Source organism: Chaetura pelagica, unplaced genomic scaffold (genome assembly GCF_000747805.2).
Source record: "Chaetura pelagica isolate M959 unplaced genomic scaffold, ChaPel_1.0 scaffold90, whole genome shotgun sequence".
In the NCBI taxonomy this organism is placed as follows: Eukaryota; Metazoa; Chordata; class Aves; order Apodiformes; family Apodidae; genus Chaetura; species Chaetura pelagica.
The window spans coordinates 17,178,741-17,200,366 of record NW_009953496.1 but is presented as its reverse complement, the minus strand read 5'-3'; the positions used below and the strand labels follow the sequence as shown (position 1 = coordinate 17,200,366).

Here is a 21,626-nt window from a genome sequence, read left to right as displayed (position 1 = left end):
GGAGTTTTGATAGCAAATACACATAGAGATTAGAAAGTTTAACATGAGGGTGTTCCAGGTTTGACTGCTTTCAGGTAATCTTTGTTCCCCAAACCATGGGCTTGTGTTATGTAAAGGAGGCTCTGTCCTGCTAGTCTTAAATAGCCTCAACAAGTGATGGATGTAAATGGATGTCTTGTTTCTAGAATGACTCTATTTCTTGGGTTTTTTGTCAGAAGCAGGGACTGTAACTCATGGGATGACAGAAAGATGTTTGTGGGTAAAAGTTTGCATGGGGCTTTAATTTTTTTTTTGTCTGAAAAGTAATGGGGAGGCAAACACAAATTCAGGAATCTTCTTGCAAAATATCCACAATTATGGGAATAGAGGGGAAAAAAATTTAAGGCTGATTTCAAAGAATTGCGATTCTTCATTCAAAATGAAATAAGCATGCAGCCATCTTGTCCAGTATTGTTTATTGTATTCATAGTTAGTGGTGGTTGTTAAGCTTCTGTAGAGATAAAGCTTAGTCTGACACCCCTTTTTTTTTTTTTCCACTTTATGCATAAAATTATGTACCTATATCTTCGAGTGTGAACAAAATCTTACCATTTAATTGTTTATTTTTTTATTATTATTTACAAGGTGGAATATATGTTGGTAAAATTTGACCATGAGAATAAGAAAGTGCGCTTGGTGCTCTGTGGTGAAGAAGTTCTTAAAACCCTGCAAGACAAGGGGGAGAAGGTAAACCCCAAGTGAGTAGCAGTTTCTTGTTCCTTTTTTTTTCCTTGTTATGGTAAGGTACACAATTTTGTAAACCGGGTTCAACTTTCAGGTTTGCTGTCAGTAAAACTGTAAGCCACAGATACCAATATTTTTCAGATAGATATGGGTACAGGAAGTGAAAGATGTTGAGCAAACTTGTAGGTAGTCTGTGCACCTTTTTTGTTATGCCTTGAAAGAAAGAAGGATGTAATGGTGAGCCCACGGAAGTTGCAGTTTGGGTATTTGTTTTCCTTTGTTCTGTTTTCATGTCTGTGTGTACATAGTAGTTGGGTACTAGACCTTCCCTGCCCTGTAAGGTATGTGTGTGTGCACTTGGCCCTGTATCCCTGACTACAGGAGTCAGTGAGGGCTGTATAGGGAATTATAGGAAAGCCTGGTGTCTGTAGGAGCACTTTCCCGTTTGTGGCAGAACTAGAAAGGTAGATGTAAGGATGGCATGAAAGTTCTTCCCCATCCTCTCTCATGGAGTTTCCAGGAATAGATTATGCCTCTATTCTAGCTAGGCAGAGAACTGAATTACCTCTTAATGGCAGCACAGAAAGGAGACCAAAGACAGCAAAGCGTTCTGGTTGAGCAGAGCCAAAAGCAGGTCACAGCTTGAAGGAGAGTAGAGAAACTCGACAGTACTGATGAAAGGCTTTTGCACTTACCTGCTTCTTTTTAGGTAGCTTAATCATGTCTTCCAGTAAGGCTTCCCTATCTGTTCCTCAGTAGAGAGACTATTGAAAGCCTTTGAGAAGGAATCCCTTTGCTTTTAGGCTCAAAATCATTATTGCCAGAAAAACAGTAGTGGAGATATAGCTTTGCCTGTGGTGGAGTGTGTTCTGTAGAGGTGGCATGGCTTCACAAGGGGATGGGAAGGTATTGCTCTTCAGGAGTGACTAGGTGCACTCAAACCTCATTGCATTTATTAACCTGATACATTTGTGAAACAAGACCAGGTGTTCACAAGCAATAGAAAGAAGAAATTGAACCTAACTTTTACCTTGCCTTGTACTGTGGAAGCAGTTGAATGTTCTTTATTTTCCATTTTCAGTTAAAATCTCAAGAAGCAAAACTTGAATCAAAATTTCTAAAGGTGATTGCAATTTGACATGGGCAAATCCTATGTCTAATTGCACTTATTGCACTATACAGCAACACTACTGGTGCCATAATTTCTTTTTACTGCCTACTGGCAGTGAGGTGCATTGGAAGGTACATTGTGTTACTCTATCAAGTAATCAAATTAAGGAGATTTTTTTTACAAGTTGCATTATTTTCTGAAATTCTAGCAAATAATACGGTGGGTTTTTTTGAAGTTGCAGAAATATTTTAAACATTGCCATTCTTTTACTACAGTCACCCAACACTCTGGCGACCAGAATATGGAAGCTACATGATCGAAGGGACGCCTGGGCAGCCATATGGTGGAACCATGTCTGAATTCAACACTGTGCAAGACAACATGAGGAAAAGAAGGCAAGAGGCTGCCTCTGTGCTCAAAGAAAATGAGGCTGTTTGCACTGTGACATCGTTTCCAAGGTGAGATGGTTGTTGAACTGTAATTCCATGTTTCCTACTCTTCTTACATGCTTTTTCACCTTATTGCATATAGCTAAACTGTAGAATGAAACCTAGCAAAATATGATTCAGTTAAAGTACTTAATATTCCAGTTGTGATTCCTAAGATTTTTATTGCAATTAGACAAGCAAATAAGCATCTTTTATATTTTTAGGTTATTTCTAATCTGCGATGATTTTATATTAGGAGATAATACCTGAATATTCATTACATAATATATAGTCTGCCATCTTGAATTGATATGGCAAATCCCATATAAAAGGTTTCTCTCTGTATTTTGCAGCCTTTGACCTTTATAAATGCCACTTTTGTAAATCATGGCTAACCTGCTCTATTTTTTAACACTACTTTTTCACTGAAGCATTTGGTGGTTTGGAGCAGACAGTAGAACAGGAATGTGATGATCCTTACAAAATGAAGACTTAAAACTTCCATAATACTGTGCTTTCTGTGCTGAATCTAGAAAGGAGAACACCTTTCCTGGGTTCCTGACAGCCTTACAAATGGTAGATCTCCTTCTTTTTATTGTTGTAAAGAGACTCTAGAAGAAATGAAATTTAGGGTGTACTTCATTACTTAAGAGCAACTGTACTTTGTGAGTTTCATTTCAAACATTATTCTAGACAGGGATTTATTATGTTAATTCTAACTAGCCTGGTCAGTTCAAATGAATGAAGGTAGTTATTCTTAGAATAGTTAAAAAATTGCTCTTCAGTAGAAGAGAAGCAGCTGGTCTTACTGTTTTGTTTCTTATGTAGTACAGAATGCAGTGGCCCAAAATTCTTGCTAAGAGCAGGAGTGGTACAAAATCTGACTTCACAGTGAAGTTCAGGTACCAAAATGCCTGCATTACGCCCCATGAATGCTATTTTAAGAGCATTCTGACAAAATACACTTCCTCTTTATGGGAGCTATGCTAGATATCTTAAAGGTGTTAAGAGCCTATTTAGACTCCAGTGGCTAAGTAGTTCTCAGTATGTTGCAGAAGTAGGTGGGTTTTTTGCTCTACAACTTTACAAATGGATTGTCATGTAATTTTTCTATACAAACATTTCAGATAAATCCAGTCTTTTAAGGAATAAAGGGAGAGGACTTCTTCATCACTTTGTAGATACAAATAAAGACTTTTTACATCACTGTAGGAGCAATACATTGTACTTCAGTGAATGCAAATAAGTAATAAAATGTAATTTGCTTATTACTTCTGGATCATCCCAAACACAGTTTAATCCTTCAGAGCTTGCTCTCTCTAGGCGATTTAGATACTTACTTCTACTGTTTACTGTCTTACCATTCAAGTCCCTGTTGGTTTGACTGGAGTCTTGTTAATATATATTTCTGAGGTTTTGCATGTTTGGGGTTTTTCACTACCTTGTCTGAAAAATAACATACAAATGCCTGTGTGTGTCTACGCACATACGTTGGTGTGTAAGTAAAAACCCACCCTGTGCATCCACAAAGACAAAAAAAATTGTTAGAGTGCTGACAGAAGAAAGGTAAAAAAAAGTGGGCTTATTCACATGAAAATAACTCAGTTAAAAAATAAAAAAACGGAAAGTATTTAAATATTGAAAAATACTAGCTTAGAAGCTAGTATCCCTAGTTCTTAAATTTGTGAGCTCTTGCAACTGGACCAGAAAGCTGTTTTCTTTTTTGAGGACTGGAGCGATGCAGTTTACAGCGTTGCACTTATGAAAGTGATGAAGTTTGGTTTACCTATTGTAGGACAACTTGTATACTTAAATCAGAAAGAGGAAACCAATAATGAAATACATGTTGAGCATAAATAATATTTCCAGAAATGTGTTTCCTGATATTTTGAGCAATTTAGTTGTAGTTAGATTGGCTAACCTGTTTTATACAATCTTCTGCATCTTTACCTCCAACATCTCAAGTGCTCCTTTGTCTTGCTTGTACTGAAAAGCTAGTAATTCTTGTTTCAGATTACTCTTAAACTTAAAATGGAGGTTCCAAAGGGGAGAGTTGTATTCTGATTTATTTCTATATCTCTCAGCATTTTACACCTAGCAGCTGTTATTTTTCTTTGCCATAAGACAGCTCTCTCATGGGGTTTTTCAGAGTTCTAAAATCGCAAATTGCTGAGGTGTGTATATCACTTGAAACTACCCCTAATTCTTAGAGTTGTTTAACTCTTAAGATTGTTGGGTAGATTGTTGAAAGCAGAGCTGGGTAAGTTCTTTCAGCAGTCAGCCTGTGCCCTCTGGAGGACCTGTTGAAGACACAGTGCAGCTGCATGGCACTATTAATGGCAGGTGCTAATACACTAAAATGTGTGTGTACTCTGCATGATGCTGTGAAGTTTCAGCCACTGAAAAGGTCCGTGTTTACTGTTAATGATGGAGTAGTGGTTTTAAAATACGAAAGGTCTGGTTTAAGCACCACATAAGCTGATTGCTGGCAAGTGCTGACTTTGTAACGACAACTATTGTAGGACCTCTTTCTGGCAATTCCACATGCATAGGTAGCAGTCTTGAAAAGTGCTTCAGAAGTACTCACTGTAGATACAAGTCTTTTTAAAAAAAATATCTTTTTATTCTTCTGTTAGAATCCAAATCTCCCATAATCCGTTAACTTTAAAATCACAATCAGGTTTTTCTTACAACTTGGATCTCATTGTTCTGTTACATAGGTTAGGGTGTCCTGGGTTTACGCTGCCGGAATATAAGCCAACGCCTGTAGAGGGAGGAGCTTCAAAATCCCTCTTTTTTCCAGATGAAGCAATCAATACACATCCTAGATTTAGGTAAGGGTATTTGGTGAGTATGAATGAGAAGCTGTATATTTTTTAATAAAAATAATAAGTATACCTGCAATTTATTTACATTACTGGAATAGAGAGCTATATGGCTAGTTGCTGCAGGTACCCAAGGGCTTGGACAAAGATGGTTGCGATGACATGTATTTTCTGTAAAAGTGACTTAATAAAACAAACTGTTAAATAAGTAACTTTACATAGTAGTTCATGCCATTATGGGACAAAAGATATTGATTGTGCTACTGCAAAATTGATTCTGGTTTGAAATCCCATGGCTAACCACTTCCATCACAGTTAATCCAGCTCTGTGCTCAGGTATGTCACAGCAACACCTCAGTGTCCTCAGTAACTTGCCCTGGTTATTCTGTAATGGAGCATGGTGTCAAGCTGCTTGTATGGTTTGGGAAGGGTTTTCATCATAAGGTGAGACTTTGGAGAATGAAAATCATTCTATGTAAAAATGAAACATACCTTTTCACCTGCCCCTGTATTCTTCAGATCAGTAGCATTTTAATTATGCCTGTTCTATCAGCATTGTACTGTGAAGTCCATCAAAATATGACTGACTTTCCTGAAGAAAAATTCAGTGTTGTCTCTCTTACAGTCTATCTTAAACTAGGGAAAGAAATTTCCTGAAGGAAAATGCTCTAAATAAATAGAGTTGACGTTCTGAAACCCTGAGAATTGCTGAGAAACTAGCTCTAAAAATACTTGCATAAAGAGAAACTTTCAGATATTTCAGCAAACTTTTTTTGTTGTAGTACACTGACCAGAAACATTCGGCACCGAAGAGGAGAGAAGGTTGTGATAAATGTACCAAGTGAGTAAATTCAATCTATATTTTTATTTTTCAAAGTAATTGTTCTATCTGATGCTATGGCTTACTGAGTATTTGCATTTTCCACACAGTATTTAAAGATAAGAACACACCATCACCATTTATTGAAACGTTTCCTAATGATGATGGAGAAGCAGCAAAGGCAGCCAAGCCAGACCATATATACATGGATGCTATGGGTTTTGGAATGGGAAACTGTTGTCTTCAGGTAAAATGCATCTGCTTTCAACATATTACTGAATGTTGTCTTCCCTAAAGTTCAGTTTTTAAGATTTGCTTTGAGTCTAATTTCTCTAGCTTCATTCAACTGATGTGTTTTCAGATTGGCAAAAGGGGAAATAAAGCAACAAATGTAATCTTATGCTTGGAGGGTAGTCTTAAAATCCAGGTGTGTTTGCTTGCATTATGTTCATTTTCTGCTAATATTCACAGGTAATTGAATGTCATATTGAAAGGGTTTCTTGAACTGGTCAAATGCCATTTTATTAAGCACCTTCTCCTGCAACTCCAGCATTTTTCAAGTATGAAAGATCATCTTCCACTCTGGTCTTCTTTCAGTCGTGACCAGAGGACACTGTGAGAATGGAAACTGAGCTGTCTTACAGGAACATGGAGGGTTTTTTATTTACTCATTTTGGTATTTTTCCCTTCTTCTTTGTTCTTGAAACAGCAAAAGCAAGGAGTGACAAGAAATCATTGGAATATCTTTAAAATTAGTAGCTTTCTCCTACTCTGTAATTTTACTTAATTTACAAACAGCATGAACTCCTGTACAAAATTTCTCATTCTCAAATATTTTAGCTATCTGCTAAAGAATACTAAAGACAACTTCTGAATAGCTGTATTCTGTTACTACGTGCTGGGAGATGGTTTTGGTTCTATTTTCTCCCATTAATGCATGCTCACTTTTTATTGTTTTATTGTTTCATTTCATTCAGTTGCCCAGGTCACTACTGTCTTACAGGATATATCCTCCTTTTAAATCCAGATGCTGTATCTCAGGAGTGCTTTAATCCTGTCAATATGTTTGTTTTAAATGTTTCTATATCATAGTAACCTGATGCTAGGAACTGCTGCCTTAAGTGGTAACAATGTATTTGACTGTTGATAAAATCTGCCTGTTGCCACTGCCTCTTGAAGCAGAACTAGGAAGAGGCTAGTAGTGTTAAGTCTCTAGGGGATTAAAGGAAATTCTCCAACCTGTTCTTGTTTCACAGCAGTGGCAGAAATAACCCTATTCAAAGCTATTCCTTTTGAGATTGAGAAACCACAAAAGCTGAATAAATAAAATGTTCTTGACATCATAAGTATGATTTCTTGTCACTATGGTTATGTTAGGGAGAAGTAGTAAAGTGCACATAATACTGCATGGTTTTACAAGGTGTTAAGTTCGATGTGGTCTATTTTGTACTGTCTCTTTAAGACCAATAAGAATACAGCCTTACCATCCAGTCATTGTATGAACTTGCTTAAAACTATATTAAATTTCTTTTTATGGAATACCAGAAAACTGTTAAAAAACACTAAACAAATTCTTGCTTTTCTTAAGCCTCTCTCTCCTCCTTCAGTTTATATATTCATAGCTCAGAGGATAACTTAGATGGGAGCATAGCCCTGTGCCACTACTGTAACATGCTACAACAGGCTTCAGCTCTAAATCACCACCACTGCTTGTTGTCCTGAAGAATGCCAGCTGAACACAGATTTTCCTCTTCCATAGATTACAATTAGAGAGTTCTACAAAACTTACAGGTTCTTTTCAGTCTACCACTGAAGCCAAATCAAACTCCAAGAAAGCCTCTTGAAATATTCTTTGAAACAGCATTAGCTGTCATGTAAAACAAATGTTACATTTACAATAGTTTGGCTGTTGTTCTAAGTAAGTAGGTTCCTGGCTTAATTCCTGAAGGTGCATTACTGACCTATGTGTACTGTAGATGTTAACTCAGTTTTCTTTGGTTCTGGCAAGTGTTTGTGTATTTAACCTCACAACCAAAGAGCTGTGGTCTGAAATCTTTTCATGAACATAGAAATGGTGTGGAAGGAAGCTTGTGATATAAACGCTGCTGATAGGTGGGGCAAAAGTATGTCCAGAAACTGGGAACCCAGGAAGGAGGAGTTCACACAAAAAACCCCCACCAACCGAACAAAAATCCCTTACAATCCTTGGCATCTACATAATTTTGTTATCATTGATTCTAAATCTAGGAGGACTCTGCTTGCTCTATGGTTATAGAAATTCTGATAGCAATTGTACTTCTTCCAACAGGTAACATTCCAGGCTTGCAGCATTTCTGAGGCAAGGTATCTCTATGACCAGCTAGCCACAATCTGTCCCATTGTGGTAAGTAATGGACTTCTATCACATCAGCTCTTGATTGTGCAAAAGCCACTACATGCAAAAAAATGAAATCTAAATTAAAAAAACTTTGAATGCTAATTTCAAATATGGTACTCTGGGAGAAGTGCCAATGTCTTGGTAGGTTGTTACATGAGCACAGTCTTTTATTTAATATCCAGATGATACCACAAAACACAGGATGTCTGTTTCTTCTCCTTTGTCCTCCTTTGCACATGCATGAAACTTGTTAAATAGTTCTAGGAATATATTTGGGGTAGTTTTTCACTAAAAACAAGCTCATTCCCTGAAACATGTTTGTTGTTTTTATTTAACTCTAGTCTGGTGTTACAGAGGGCATCAGCTGAAGTTGTTGAAATCTGTCCCTTTTGTAAGCATGTGGTCATAAACAGGTGTTATAAAAACAAAGCATTGGTCTGGTTTAGGTGGTGAGCAGATCCTGCCTTGAGTCATATGTTCGAACTGTGTTGCTAAGGTGCTTGGCAAACAAAAATAAAATAAAACTTGCTGGGTGAACTTCTGCATTTTGGAAGTGTGCGAGCAGAATACATACTGATTTGTCACAAAATTGCTTCTGCCATATCATTGTGTTCCTTAAATGCTGATCTGTAGAAGTAATAAATTCGGAGAGTGTCAGATGCCATTTCAATAATACTAACCCTCCATCTCGGCGTTTTCTGAAGATAGCAGGGATTTGTGGCTGTACGGGCTTTGGCTGTAGGTTAAACTGGAGTAAATATTTCAGTCTGCTGTTACTTCTTAATCTTACTTCCAGTTACTTCTGCACCAGCAACCTTCACTTTTCAGTGGGATTGTGTTTTGGTTCCTTGTCTTGCCCTTGGTTTTCATATCAGACTGGTTTATTTTAGATGGCATTGAGTGCTGCATCTCCATTCTACAGAGGCTACGTGTCAGATATTGACTGTCGCTGGGGAGTAATCTCTGCATCTGTAGATGATCGAACACGAGAAGAGAGGGGACTGGAGGTAAGTAATGTTAGGTAGTAGGTTTATGGGTTTTTTCAGGCAAAAAATGTTAAGTCTCCTTTAGTATAAAGTTCTGCTTGTGATCATCAGAATGCCCGATCAGGGAATGTAGCAGTCTTTCTGATAAATACAGGAGAGATGGTGTAAATATTTGCCCTGGTTTTATGTTTATGTTAGCAAATACCTATTTTTAGTTAGGTGTTGAATCCCAGTAGAACTCCACCCATTCCTCCACAGCTTCCTGAAAAGGTCTTTCTGTAGTGATTCCAGTCTGTGCTAGAGCCCAAAAAGCAAAAATTGCTTTGTATTAAATACCATTTGCTACTAAATAATCCAGTAGTATAAACTGGAACTACATTAAAAGAGCCAGTTGCCAGAACTTGAGCTTAAGGAGTTTGTCTAACCAGGAATTGGCATTCTAGGTGCTTACTATATTATAGATAATTAATTAATTTATTTTTTTTTAAATCTACTTGAAATATTTCTTGAACTACTCATTTTAAGAGCATCTCTAACAACGTGCACTGTATTGGTATGTGTTGCAATAGGTATAATAATGATTTCTAGGTGCTTGGGGTAATGGTGTATTTTATCCACTTATAGAGAATTCTGGTCAATGTGTGATGACTGTTTTTTTTTTCACTCAGATACATACATCTGCAAACAAAATAGTCATAATTCCAGGATCGCTTTCTGTTAGCCTATTTAAGACTTGTGCTTTGACTAATTTTATTTGAGCCTATAGGGTTTTTTTTAAACAGGATAATAATTCTCACATAAGTGTCATTAGTGAGCAAAACTTAGGTAACATTGTTAACAAGCTGTTAAAATATTGTATTCTTAAATTATATAGCCACTGAAGAACAACCATTATAGAATCAGTAAATCCAGATATGATTCCATAGACAGTTATCTATCTGAATGTGGTGAGAAATACAATGACATTGATTTGACAATAGACAAAGATATCTACGAGCACCTAATAAAGGAAGGTAAGTGTTTGCTTCGTTATGAGCAGGTTAAGAGTTATGCTTGCAGTCTGTGGGAATATTTTATATTTTTGTTCATGTTTGTTTCAATCATTGTGCATCCCTCAGAGTAACTCTTACTCAGGAAGTATCTTTACTGTGATCTTGAGAGGGTTGGGTTTTTTTAAGTATTTGTTTCTGATGGAAACCATCCCTAATTCCAGCTTCAGAAGCTCAGTGTTTGATGCATTAACGTTTTGTGTTTATGGAGAGAGCAGAACTGCATTAGGAAACATGGCACAGAGGTGTATCAGAAAACAGGAAAAACAGCAGCCACACCAATATTTGCTGCCATTTCCAAACATGAAGAACCTCTTTTTTCTTTTTTTTTTCTTTTTTTTTTCTTTTTTTCTTTTTTTTTTCTCTTTAATCGTTTCCTTCCTTCCCAAAGTCTTAATTTAAACTTCAACAGGATGTGGTGGGTTGAGGTAGAATTGCAGAGCTGGATGTTTTCAGTCTTGTAGAACAAATATTTCATAGAGCATACTAACTATGCTGTATGTGATTTGTTTGTTTGAATTTTCCTTTTGTAGGCATTGACCACCTTTTGGCACAGCATATTGCACACTTGTTCATTCGAGATCCATTGACTTTGTTTGAGGAGAAAATACATCTAGATGATGCAAATGAATCCGACCATTTTGAGGTTGTGTCTGATTTAGAGGAATTTAATAAATATATACATAAAATGCCTATTTGTTATAGTACTGCTTAATTGGAGCTTGGCTATATTAGCTAAGAATTTTTTTCATTAATTTTTGACTTGCACTAGTTCTTTAGCATATTACTTCACAGTTGTAAATAAATTTATTTATTTGCTTTATCATTTATTTAGGAGAAAGTAGTGGCTTATACTTTAAACCAAATAAAATATGAAGAGCTCAAACTATAGTTATGTATGTAAGTGTTACGAGGAACTGTTTATTTCTATGGCTTCCTAAAAACTGTTTTGTGTAACATTTATACAGCTTTGTGAAATAATATTGATGGTAATACTAGGTATTTTTTGTTGGGAAGCATCAACTCCTCAAAAAAAATAAAAGGTCGGCTAAATCTCAGCCCCCTGATGTCTTATATGTGATCCTCAAATAAAAAAAGCATGAAAAAGTGTAACGTTTGCTCCTTGGATGGGTCATTATACTGTGTTTTTTAGGAAGTCATGCCACTTAGTTGATAAGTGCTTCTCTAGCTTGATGGGCTGTTCCAGAGAAAATATTAGGACTCCAGTTACCTGCTTATTTTTCTTTCATTTTATTGTAGAATAATGCATACCATGATTGTGACAGATGACTTTGTGTGCTTTGCAGAATATTCAGTCTACAAACTGGCAGACAATGAGGTTTAAGCCACCTCCTCCAAATTCAGATATTGGGTGGAGAGTTGAATTCAGACCTATGGAGGTAAGGAAGGTGTCAATATGCACAAAAGCGCATTTCCTTTCAAGTGGAAAAGTACCAGGCATTCTGCCATCCTGTATCAAGCCCTTATTACTTATGCTGTGTTTTCTCCCCTCTGAATGGCTAGATGCAAGTGAAGCTGACAACAGTGTTTAATCAAACATGGACTGTGGGAATTTAACTGACAGAATCCACTGCAGCACAGCGAAGCATGCTAATGGATTTGGGGTGATGAGGAAAGGAATTAGACTTGAATTAAAGCAACAGTAAACAAAGCCCCATTTAGCTTCTAGGGGCTCCAGTATTTTTCCTGGTACTGAACAATTTCAGTGTCATTGTGTTGTTTTTCTCAAGTGCTTTTATTATATCACTGTCTATTTCTGAACTCTATGAATTTAATCCCATTAAAGGGGAAATTTAAAAGCTATTACACATTTGTACTTAGAAAGCCTGAAGGTGCAGGTTATTAGATAGTCTTTTGACACGCAAGTGTGCTTTGGTACTGGATTAAAGGGTTGAGTTTGTTGAAGAGTGTGCATGCATCGTGCTTTGGAAGTCACTGCTGGTAGAGTGCGTGAATACCAGTACCAACATGGACATTCATGTCAAACTGTTCTAAACTGTCCCAGATATTTATCTATTTCATGAGTGTATTCCTGCTATGTAACTTAATCTCTAATCCTTTCATGCCTAGGTCCAGTTAACAGACTTTGAAAACTCTGCGTATGTTGTCTTTGTGGTATTGCTAACCAGGGTGATTCTGTCATACAAGCTGGATTTTCTTATTCCTTTGTCCAAGGTAAGTGTGGAAAATAATTTGCATCCAGTCTGATTTTTATCCCCTGCAAGCTAGGAACTAATATTTGTGCACTTTACAGAGCAGTCATTTTTGTCTTCTAGTTGTCATCTGTACTAGTATTTTGAATCAATTTCAACTCTACAGTATTGAACAAATATTTTACTGCTGTCTCATGGGGCTAAGCTTACAGACAAATACTGTGAGGATTTCTGTGTTGCCTAACAGTGTCTGACTGTTTCAGAAATGCTGGGAAATTTCATTGTCAAAAGACTTTTGAGACTGGGAAAGGGCATATTTCCACCACTTAACACGTGGGGAAAATAACCTGTGGAGGGCAAAATGAAAACCTTTAGGTATTAGTTTTAACATAGGTGTTGCTTATGTCTTAGTTTTTTTATTCTCTTTTTGTTTGTATCTGGTGGGGAGAGGAAGGGAGGATTTTGGCATGCTTAGTGTTACACAGTATTTGAGTGAAAACAAACCCTGCTGATTCTGATCACAGCTGTGACTTGTATTTAGACCAGCCATGCAAAATTTGCTTTTTCCTTAATCGTGTCCTCGCAATTGAACTGTTTTGGGCAAAACTGTCCTTGCATTATCTTCTTTCTGAGGCACATGACCAGAAAATGCCCTTTTAAATGGACAGTCCTGCAATGTTATAGAAAACTTGAAAAAAGGTCTGGAAGTACAGAAAGCTTCTGACAGACCTATACTAGAAAATACTGCCAGCAGTGCAGTGGCTGCAGCATAACAGTACTATCCTGTAGCTTTACTTAGTGGTTTTAATTAAAATGAACAAAAATACTGAAGTTATAAATTAACAGTAATCATACTATACAGTTTGCATAGTTTCTAAAAAGAGAAATTCTGATGTCAAGGAGTTCAGACTCCATAAATAATGCAGCAGTTCAGCACTTATAATGCATAATTGTATTATTATTTGGAATGTCACAAAAGTGCAAATGCTCATGAATGCTAGTTAGGACTGAAAATAAAGAGATCAGGTGCTGAAAGAACCTGAACAGAGCTGAGGGAGACAAAATGTTTTGAGCTTGCCAAGCAATTTGGCAGGTAATGCAACACACAGTTGCACAACCATTGGTAAGTCTGCCTCTTTCAAGTAAAATAATACGGGTTTATGGGGCTAATCTGACACTAATCTTTGCTGTCTGAATGCAGTTGTACTCCAATCAGCCAGGACTGGACTTCTTTCAAACTTTGAAAACAGCCTGTTGTGTAAATAGGTTTCATAATGCAAAATTAACAAAAGCAGACTTTTGAAAACAAATCTTTGAAAGATAAGAACTAAGTGAAGATTTTGCATTGCCCTTAATTAAAGGTCAAACAAAGAATTTGGAAAATCTTATTCTTTCTTCTGAAGACAATACAGTAAAGCTCATGTCTGAGAGCTGATGTTAATTCCCTGAGAAGAAACCAACCAAAGAACTTTGACAAAATCTTCCACTCAAGAAGACAGAGCAATGCTTATGTTGTTTACAGAGCATATGAGCAGTGCTTTGTACTTTGTAGACTTTCTGAGAAGCCTGCAATTTAGAATTTTTTAACTAGCAATCTAAATTTATCTAACTAACCAGATTTTGGATATGGAATAGATATGATTCCCATACCAATTTACTGGAATTCTGTTTCTGAAAGTGTGTTTAATACAGTGATTACTTTTCTAAATACTTCAGTGGTTTTTGTTAATAAAAGCATCGAACTATGGCTAGGGAAATGGCAATTTTCTTCTTCTGTACTTCTTTAAATTGCATCTAAATATGCAAAGACGTCTGCCAGATGGGATGCAACCTGTTAATCACAGCTGTCCCTGTGTTTTCATCCAAACTTAAAAAACTGGCATAGCATGTTCTAATATAACACCATTATCTTTTCTGCTGGAGATGTGATTTCGCAAATGTCATTTCTTTGTGGCTTTGCCCACAACCCCTGAAGAGTAAAACAAAATTCATCTTCACAGCTTGGCCTTTTGTAATGAAATAAGAAACATAGTACATGTTTCAACAAACAATACTAAAATGTGAGGGTTTGGGAGATATTCTGAAATGTCACAAATCTCTGAAATACTTCTTTTGACAGGTGGATGAAAACATGAAGGTGGCCCAGAAAAGAGATGCTGTCCGGCAGGGAATGTTCTACTTCAGAAAAGATATTTGCAAAGGTATCACAACAAGCAGTCGGATTAACACTGTGGTGGATACTTAGTGCATCTCTTGCCTTTTAACTGTTTCTTTCTTTGTCACCCATAAAGGTGGAAACGCGGTTGTGGATGGATGTGGCTCTGCACAGAATGGGACAGGCACTGATGCAGAAGAGTACGCCTTGATGAGCATTGATACCATTATCAACGGGAAGGTCACAGCCTCTTCTACCTGGAATATGCAGCTTTCCCCTCCCAGAAACCAGATCGAGTGTGACTTATGCTGACTCTGTTCTCTTATACAGGAAGGAGTCTTTCCTGGTTTGATCCCAATTTTGAATTCCTATCTTGAAAACATGGAAGTGGATGTGGATACAAGGTGCACCATCCTAAACTACCTGAAGCTAATAAAAAAGAGAGCATCTGGTATGTTCATCACTTTGGGGCACTGATTTTCCTGGTATATCTCTACTTAGCTGTTCTCTACTTTTCAATTGGGTAAAACTGGTGGTGGCTCTGGCTGTCTGATTAAGTGTTGAATAATGGGAGCAAAGGACTGGAGAGTGTTTTCTGGCTCAGATCTGGTCCTGTCTAATTCTGATTATATAAGTTTCATGATCCATTTTAGAACTTAAATTAGGAGTAATTCGTACAGTTGCAGTAACAGCTTAGAGGGTGATGTTGTCTCCAGTCTAGTATTTCTCTTTCAGCACCATTACTGCTGCACTTGCTAGTGTATTGTCCACTTTGAAGTAATTTGCATGTATACTAATCCCTTTTGCCTGTTGCTTGAGTGTTGTAAGAGCATGTGAGGCTGGATCTGACAGCCTGGTATTGCTGGTGTGACTCCAAAGCGTGCTGCTCCAAATCATTCATATGTCTACATTCTGGTATGCTGGAGCACAGGACTTAGTTCCCTGATTAACAAGTCCTTCTGTAAGTAGCAAAACTTCAAAGCAGAGCAATCCTGTCTTCCCCACATCACAGTGTTTTCAAAGGCAGGTGGTATAATTACTCTTTATGCCCTTTTTAAAATTCAGCAGTGTAATGAGTAAGAGATGCAGGCTAAACTTTAATTCAGAACTAGGCACACAGCAGAGTCTGCAGCAGCTTTATACCTTTCTTTGTGCAAATCCCACGTGTGTCTGCCTTGCTGTAATTTTAGCCCGACAGTTAATTTTAATCTCAAGTCAATACATTTTTATATTTTTTTTCCTCCCCTGTTTTGAAGTAAAGCGTGGCATTCCTCTTTAGTTCTTGAAAGTTGCTATAGAAGCTTCTAGCTAAAGACCTTTCTAAAGATAAGGTGGAAATCACTACTTTCTCCTGCCTGGTAGTTCAGTACTTTTTCAATACTTGAAAACAGTAGAAACTTTTAATTAATGACAGCTTTTACTGTGAGTATTCTTTCCTAAGGCTGCTATTTTGAGTCTTGCATCTGGGGAGGCACAACCCCATGTACCAGTACAGGCTGGGGACTGACCTGCTGGAGAGCAGTGTAGGAGAAAGGGACCAGGGGATCCTGGCAGATGTTTGCCTTCCAAAGAACAGCTTTGCTGCCTGGTACAAAGTTGCAGGCATTGCAAAAGTCAACTCCTGTATTTATATAGACCTCAAAGGTGTAAGAGTGAGGTAGATAAGAGTCTATACTATAATCTTAACTTAAATGATTTTTAAATGATGCTTCTTAAGAATCAGAATTCACAGAATAAAGAATTATTAGGTATCATATCACTGTGCCATGATAGTTCTCAGTTGTGAGCTTTGGGTTATTCCAGTTTACTCTCTATCTTAAATGTTCCTGAACTGCAGCCTGTCTAGCATGAGACACATCCACAAAGAGTGGCATTTTTCAGATTTCTCTTCTGAAATGGTAAACACAGAGCACTTAGGAAAGTTAATCACTGGCACCTTAGCTGCTGTGGCATTGACCTTGCTCTGACATAGTTCCTCTGTGCTTCACTTGCATCTTCTCTTATCTTCCCTTGCAGCACAGGTAGGTATTTCCCTCCTGGTCTCCATCAGGCGGGTGTGACTGCCACCACTCAGTGACACTATAGGTTTGTTAGGCAGGCAGCAGCTGCTGACAACCACCAGGTATTAATGGAAGCAATGCAGAGATGGCAGTCTGGAGTGATCTGTGTCCTGGCATGCTCTCCTGGCTGGCTGCAGGGTAGGCTCTTTCTCTGCCAAACGTGGTGCCATAATCAGGGTGCTCGATAACTGTTCACAAGCATGTTCACACTTTGGGTTCCCGTCAAGTCATAGGATAAAAAATGCCACAGTTTTATTAAATGCTCTTCGAAAAGTGTCATTTCTGTACTTTAGCATGTTTAAATGATCTTTCCAATTATTTCATTATATCGCTCCTAGTTCCTGCATTTTAGGATAACGTTCCTCTACTCATTTCTCATCATGATTTTGCAAACTTCTTAAGTGTATTCTTGCTTCCAAATTTGTAATTCCCTTTGTCTTGCCTCTGCTTGCTGCTTGGAAGTTGTCTCACACCTTTTGTCAATCTTTGGTGTCTTTTCCTCTTACTTGTGTGTTCCTGGAGAGCTGCCTGCTGTTCTCCGTGAGTCTGCTGCAGATCTACACTGGTAAAAAGGATGAGGAGTGATTTGGCTGCCTGACCACTAGATGTTGCTGTGGGCTGGACTGCTCTCCCATCTCCTCCTGCACTGATGGCCCACAGCAGCTTTTAGTTCAAAAAAGGGTCTCTGTGCACGGCTCATTCCCCAGCCCAGCTGATTTTCTAGCACGCCCCCTGTTTCTCGTTGGCTTAGCAAAGTTTTCATGTGAGTTTTTAGTGTCTTCAACAAATAACGCCTGTTGAGTAATTTTTTTCTACCTTCTTTTTATATAGAAGTATAAAATTAAACCTTGTTTTTTTAAAAACATGATTTCTGGTTTTGGAGGGACATTTTTATTTCTAAAAACTTTTTGGTATTCTCCTTTTCTTTCCTATACTCTTAGCAATTTTTCTGATTTTTTTGTTAGTGTGCCTCTGCTCAAAACCACTGATAGGATATATTTAAACAGGGGAGCTGCCAGAGGGAGAAAGAATAGAAAGTCAAGGCAGGCAGAGCAAAGCTAGCAGTGAGTTAGATCAGCTACAAAGTTGTTATTTTATATATATATAGATGAGGAGTGATTTGGCTGCCTGACCACTAGATGTTGCTGTGGGCTGGACTGCTCTCCCATCTCCTCCTGCACTGATGGCCCACAGCAGCTTTTAGTTCAAAAAAGGGTCTCTGTGCACGGCTCATTCCCCAGCCCAGCTGATTTTCTAGCACGCCCCCTGTTTCTCGTTGGCTTAGCAAAGTTTTCATGTGAGTTTTTAGTGTCTTCAACAAATAACGCCTGTTGAGTAATTTTTTTCTACCTTCTTTTTATATAGAAGTATAAAATTAAACCTTGTTTTTTTAAAAACATGATTTCTGGTTTTGGAGGGACATTTTTATTTCTAAAAACTTTTTGGTATTCTCCTTTTCTTTCCTATACTCTTAGCAATTTTTCTGATTTTTTTGTTAGTGTGCCTCTGCTCAAAACCACTGATAGGATATATTTAAACAGGGGAGCTGCCAGAGGGAGAAAGAATAGAAAGTCAAGGCAGGCAGAGCAAAGCTAGCAGTGAGTTAGATCAGCTACAAAGTTGTTATTTTATATATATATATATATATATATATATATATATATATATATGTAGTTGTAGAGGTATCCACAGGTTCATCTCAGCCAGCTTCATTGTTAAGTGTCACATTTTAAGACCTTTTGGTCTACACTTTGTTGGTAACACCTGTTCTAGTAGCTGCTCTCTCTGCACAGTCCCATTACAATATCTGAAAGTTTGGAGATGGCACCAGACAAGTGGGTTTAGACTATCAGTGATGGGGCAGCTTAATTATGTCTCCAGTTTGGCCATATTGAAATGTGTGTATATAGGAATGTGTTTCTCTTGAAAACACGGGCTGTTCATGGTTGCGTATATAATGCATGAAACTTTAGGTGTTGTACTGCTAAATTAGATATACAAACTGACATTTGACTTGCACTTGCCCACAGGAGAATTAATGACAGTTGCTCGATGGATGAGGGAATTTATCGCACAGCATCCAGACTACAAGCAAGACAGTGTGATTACTGATGAAATGAATTATAGCCTTATTTGGAAATGTAACCAAATCGCACAAGGCCAGGCAGAGTGTCCTGAACTACTGGGGGTAGGATTTAATAAGAAACAAAGTGGAAGCAAAACTGGCTCTTTGTAATGAATGAATGTTTTTTAACTAACAGAAAGCTTAAGCCTTTTAGCAAAGCACTAGCGAAGATACTGTGAATCTGGTACAGTTTCATGGTGTGAAGACCAAAACAGGGATACTGCACTATAAAATGGGCCAATCTGCCTAAATACTCGTTTAAGGCATCCTGAAATGGGCATATTCTTATTGTTAAGGTTTATACAATGTACATGTAAATAGTAAAATATTTTTTATTAACATCAATGTATTTTAATAATATTGTATCTAAAGTTATTGTGAATTAGCTTGTAACTTTTTTATGCTTATACTAGAAAGAAAAATTGTCCTGAACGGCTTTGTAAATGTAATGATACTTGTATATTACATGCATTCCAGTTACTGAATGTTTACTGTAATTTTTTTTCACCTGGAATGTGCTAAGTAATCTACCTTGTTGTGGAAGAAAAAAAAAATCTTCTGGACCTTTCTGAATCACAGATACTTCTTCCTTCCATTTGGGTTTCAAAAGTATGTAAGAACCTATAAATGCATGTGCATTCTATTTGTTAAGCTCTACAGCAGTTCCTCAGTTGCCACATCACCTGCACCCTCTATAAGCTGTAAAACTCAGATAACACAAGTCTGTCTGCCTGTCTGCATATACATCGTTATTTTCTTTCCCCTCTGAAGTAAATTTCTACACTATCACAATTCAGAAATTTGCCCAGTCATTTAACAAAAAAGCAGTAACGGGGGAGATGAGGTGAAAAAGTAGAGGGAATGAGAGCTGAGCATAAAGCTCTCTTTACAAAGGAACCAGAGAGACCTGCTCTGGACTTCAGCAGCACCCTTTAACTGCACTTCTTCCACATTGCTGCTGTTCCCACAGTTAACAATGACTGCAGCACAAAAGCAAGGACTTTGCCATATTTCCTAAAGGTTGAGTTTCTCATTTATCATTCAATATTTTAAATATTTGTGTCAGCATGTTTATTTTCTATAAGGTACTTTATCTAGATAGCTGAGACACCTACATAGCTGTAGGTATGGACAACTTAATCCCCTCTAAAAAAATAGTTCTAAAGAAATCATGGAATGCACTAAGCCTTTGAATTGGGAGCCAGTGCTGGCAGTTACTGTAAAGTATTTAAAATTAGCCATTGCAACTGTAAATAAAGCAAACTTAAGGGGCCTTTTTGATTTAGCTTCTTAACTTACTTCTAGAAGTGAACTGCATTATGGGTAGATTACACAAAGCTTAATGCAAGCACATCCAGACACCTGAGGTGTCAGGATTATTATTTTTTTTTAAAAGAACTAATGGAGAAACCACAATGAAGAGGTGCACTAAGAAGAAGCTTTAGATTTGTTCTGTGTTCACAGGTGTGCTTTAGAGAATAAAAAGAATGCATTTTTTTCTGCAGTGGTGAATTTGTTTTCATCAAGATGTCAGCATATGCTAATTTAGTTTATGTAATATGGAAATAAAAATAAAATTTGCAGTATATATTGATCACTTGCATGACTTGAACCCCATTTTCAGATGCATAAAAGGAGGGGTTTTATACCTGGCAAGTACAGCTCATCTGACCCACTTTGTTCACAGTGAAACTTCCCAGGGCTGATGTTCTACCCCTCTTGCAACAGCGAAGTCCTTACCATTGTCATGGTAGCATCTGTCTGATTGCACAACATCAGGTTCTATGCTTGGGAGACCCCTAAAGAATGTTCAAATGCTTTCCTACTGGTCCTGCATCAGCACATATCCTTTTCCCCTTTGAACTGCTATTGAATCACCTTTTTGGCCTAGCAGGTGGCTACTGTCCTGTGGTAAGAGCAGATTATGTCTTGATCCCTGAAAGGTGTGGCTGGAAGTTTCCCTCACAAGTTACTGTATGTATGTTTTCAGAAAGAACAAGAAAGATTGAACACGAAGCTGCTGCTTGTTTGTTGAGGTGTGCATGGTGGTGGTATCTAAGCAGCTTATGTTCCCCAGAGGAAGCCCTGTTCTCAATGGTGTGGCTTGCAAGGGGCCCAGCCACAGTTGCAGGGAAGTGCAAACATTGCAACAAGTTTTGAATATACCTTGTAGGTGGTATCTGCACCCACTCTAGGGTGAAGAAGCAAGCCCTAGGTCAAGCCTCAAGCTCTTGCTGACCTTTTGCAGAAAGCATGAGCAACTCCCTTGGGCTATGAATTCAGGAGATTTGGTCCTGCAGTCATGAAGTGCTTTCATGGAAATAATTAATTTTCCAACAGCCACCTGAGTAAAAAAGAGGGGAAGCAGCATCAAGCACCTGAGGTGAAATGATTCATTGCCCAAAGACCTTACTAATGTGTCAGTCATGGCACTTCCTGTGACCTCTGTTGGCCCCAGTTCAACACCAGGAATTTGCTTCATGCCTTCCACTTAGTTTTCAGATAGAAGATCCTGTTGTGATTTCCAGTGATCTTGATGCTATAAGCGATACTCTGATGCCCCGTTTTCTTTTGAGAGTCAATCTACTTGAGTACAAGCATCTGTCTTTCTGAGTTATTTTAGCTGTACTTTTATCCTGGCCTAACTTCAAAATGTGGTGGTTTTGTGTGTGCACGGAGCTCTGCAAGCAGTTTGCCTTTCTGGGAGTGATGCACCAAGAGCTTCATATGATACTTTGGTCCTGCAAAAGCAACCTGAGCTCTGAAACCAGCATCGTGCATCTTCTAGGTTAT

The 21,626-nt window shown here is 37.8% G+C and overlaps 1 protein-coding gene across 1 annotated transcript; it reads left to right on the top strand.

Moving 5' to 3' along the window:
- Window positions 1-565: 565 nt before the first annotated feature.
- Window positions 566-19,366, top strand: GCLC (glutamate-cysteine ligase, catalytic subunit). Its single transcript, XM_009999191.1, has 15 exons — window positions 566-737; window positions 2,110-2,292; window positions 4,983-5,096; window positions 5,870-5,928; window positions 6,018-6,154; window positions 8,216-8,290; window positions 9,175-9,291; window positions 10,145-10,283; window positions 10,853-10,965; window positions 11,627-11,719; window positions 12,411-12,515; window positions 14,613-14,694; window positions 14,785-14,888; window positions 14,979-15,099; window positions 18,739-19,366. The coding sequence occupies exons 1-15, from the start codon at window positions 634-636 to the stop codon at window positions 18,942-18,944; spliced, it is 1,752 nt and encodes a 583-aa protein (XP_009997493.1). The 5' UTR covers window positions 566-633; the 3' UTR covers window positions 18,945-19,366.
- The last annotated feature ends 2,260 nt before the right edge of the window (window positions 19,367-21,626 follow it).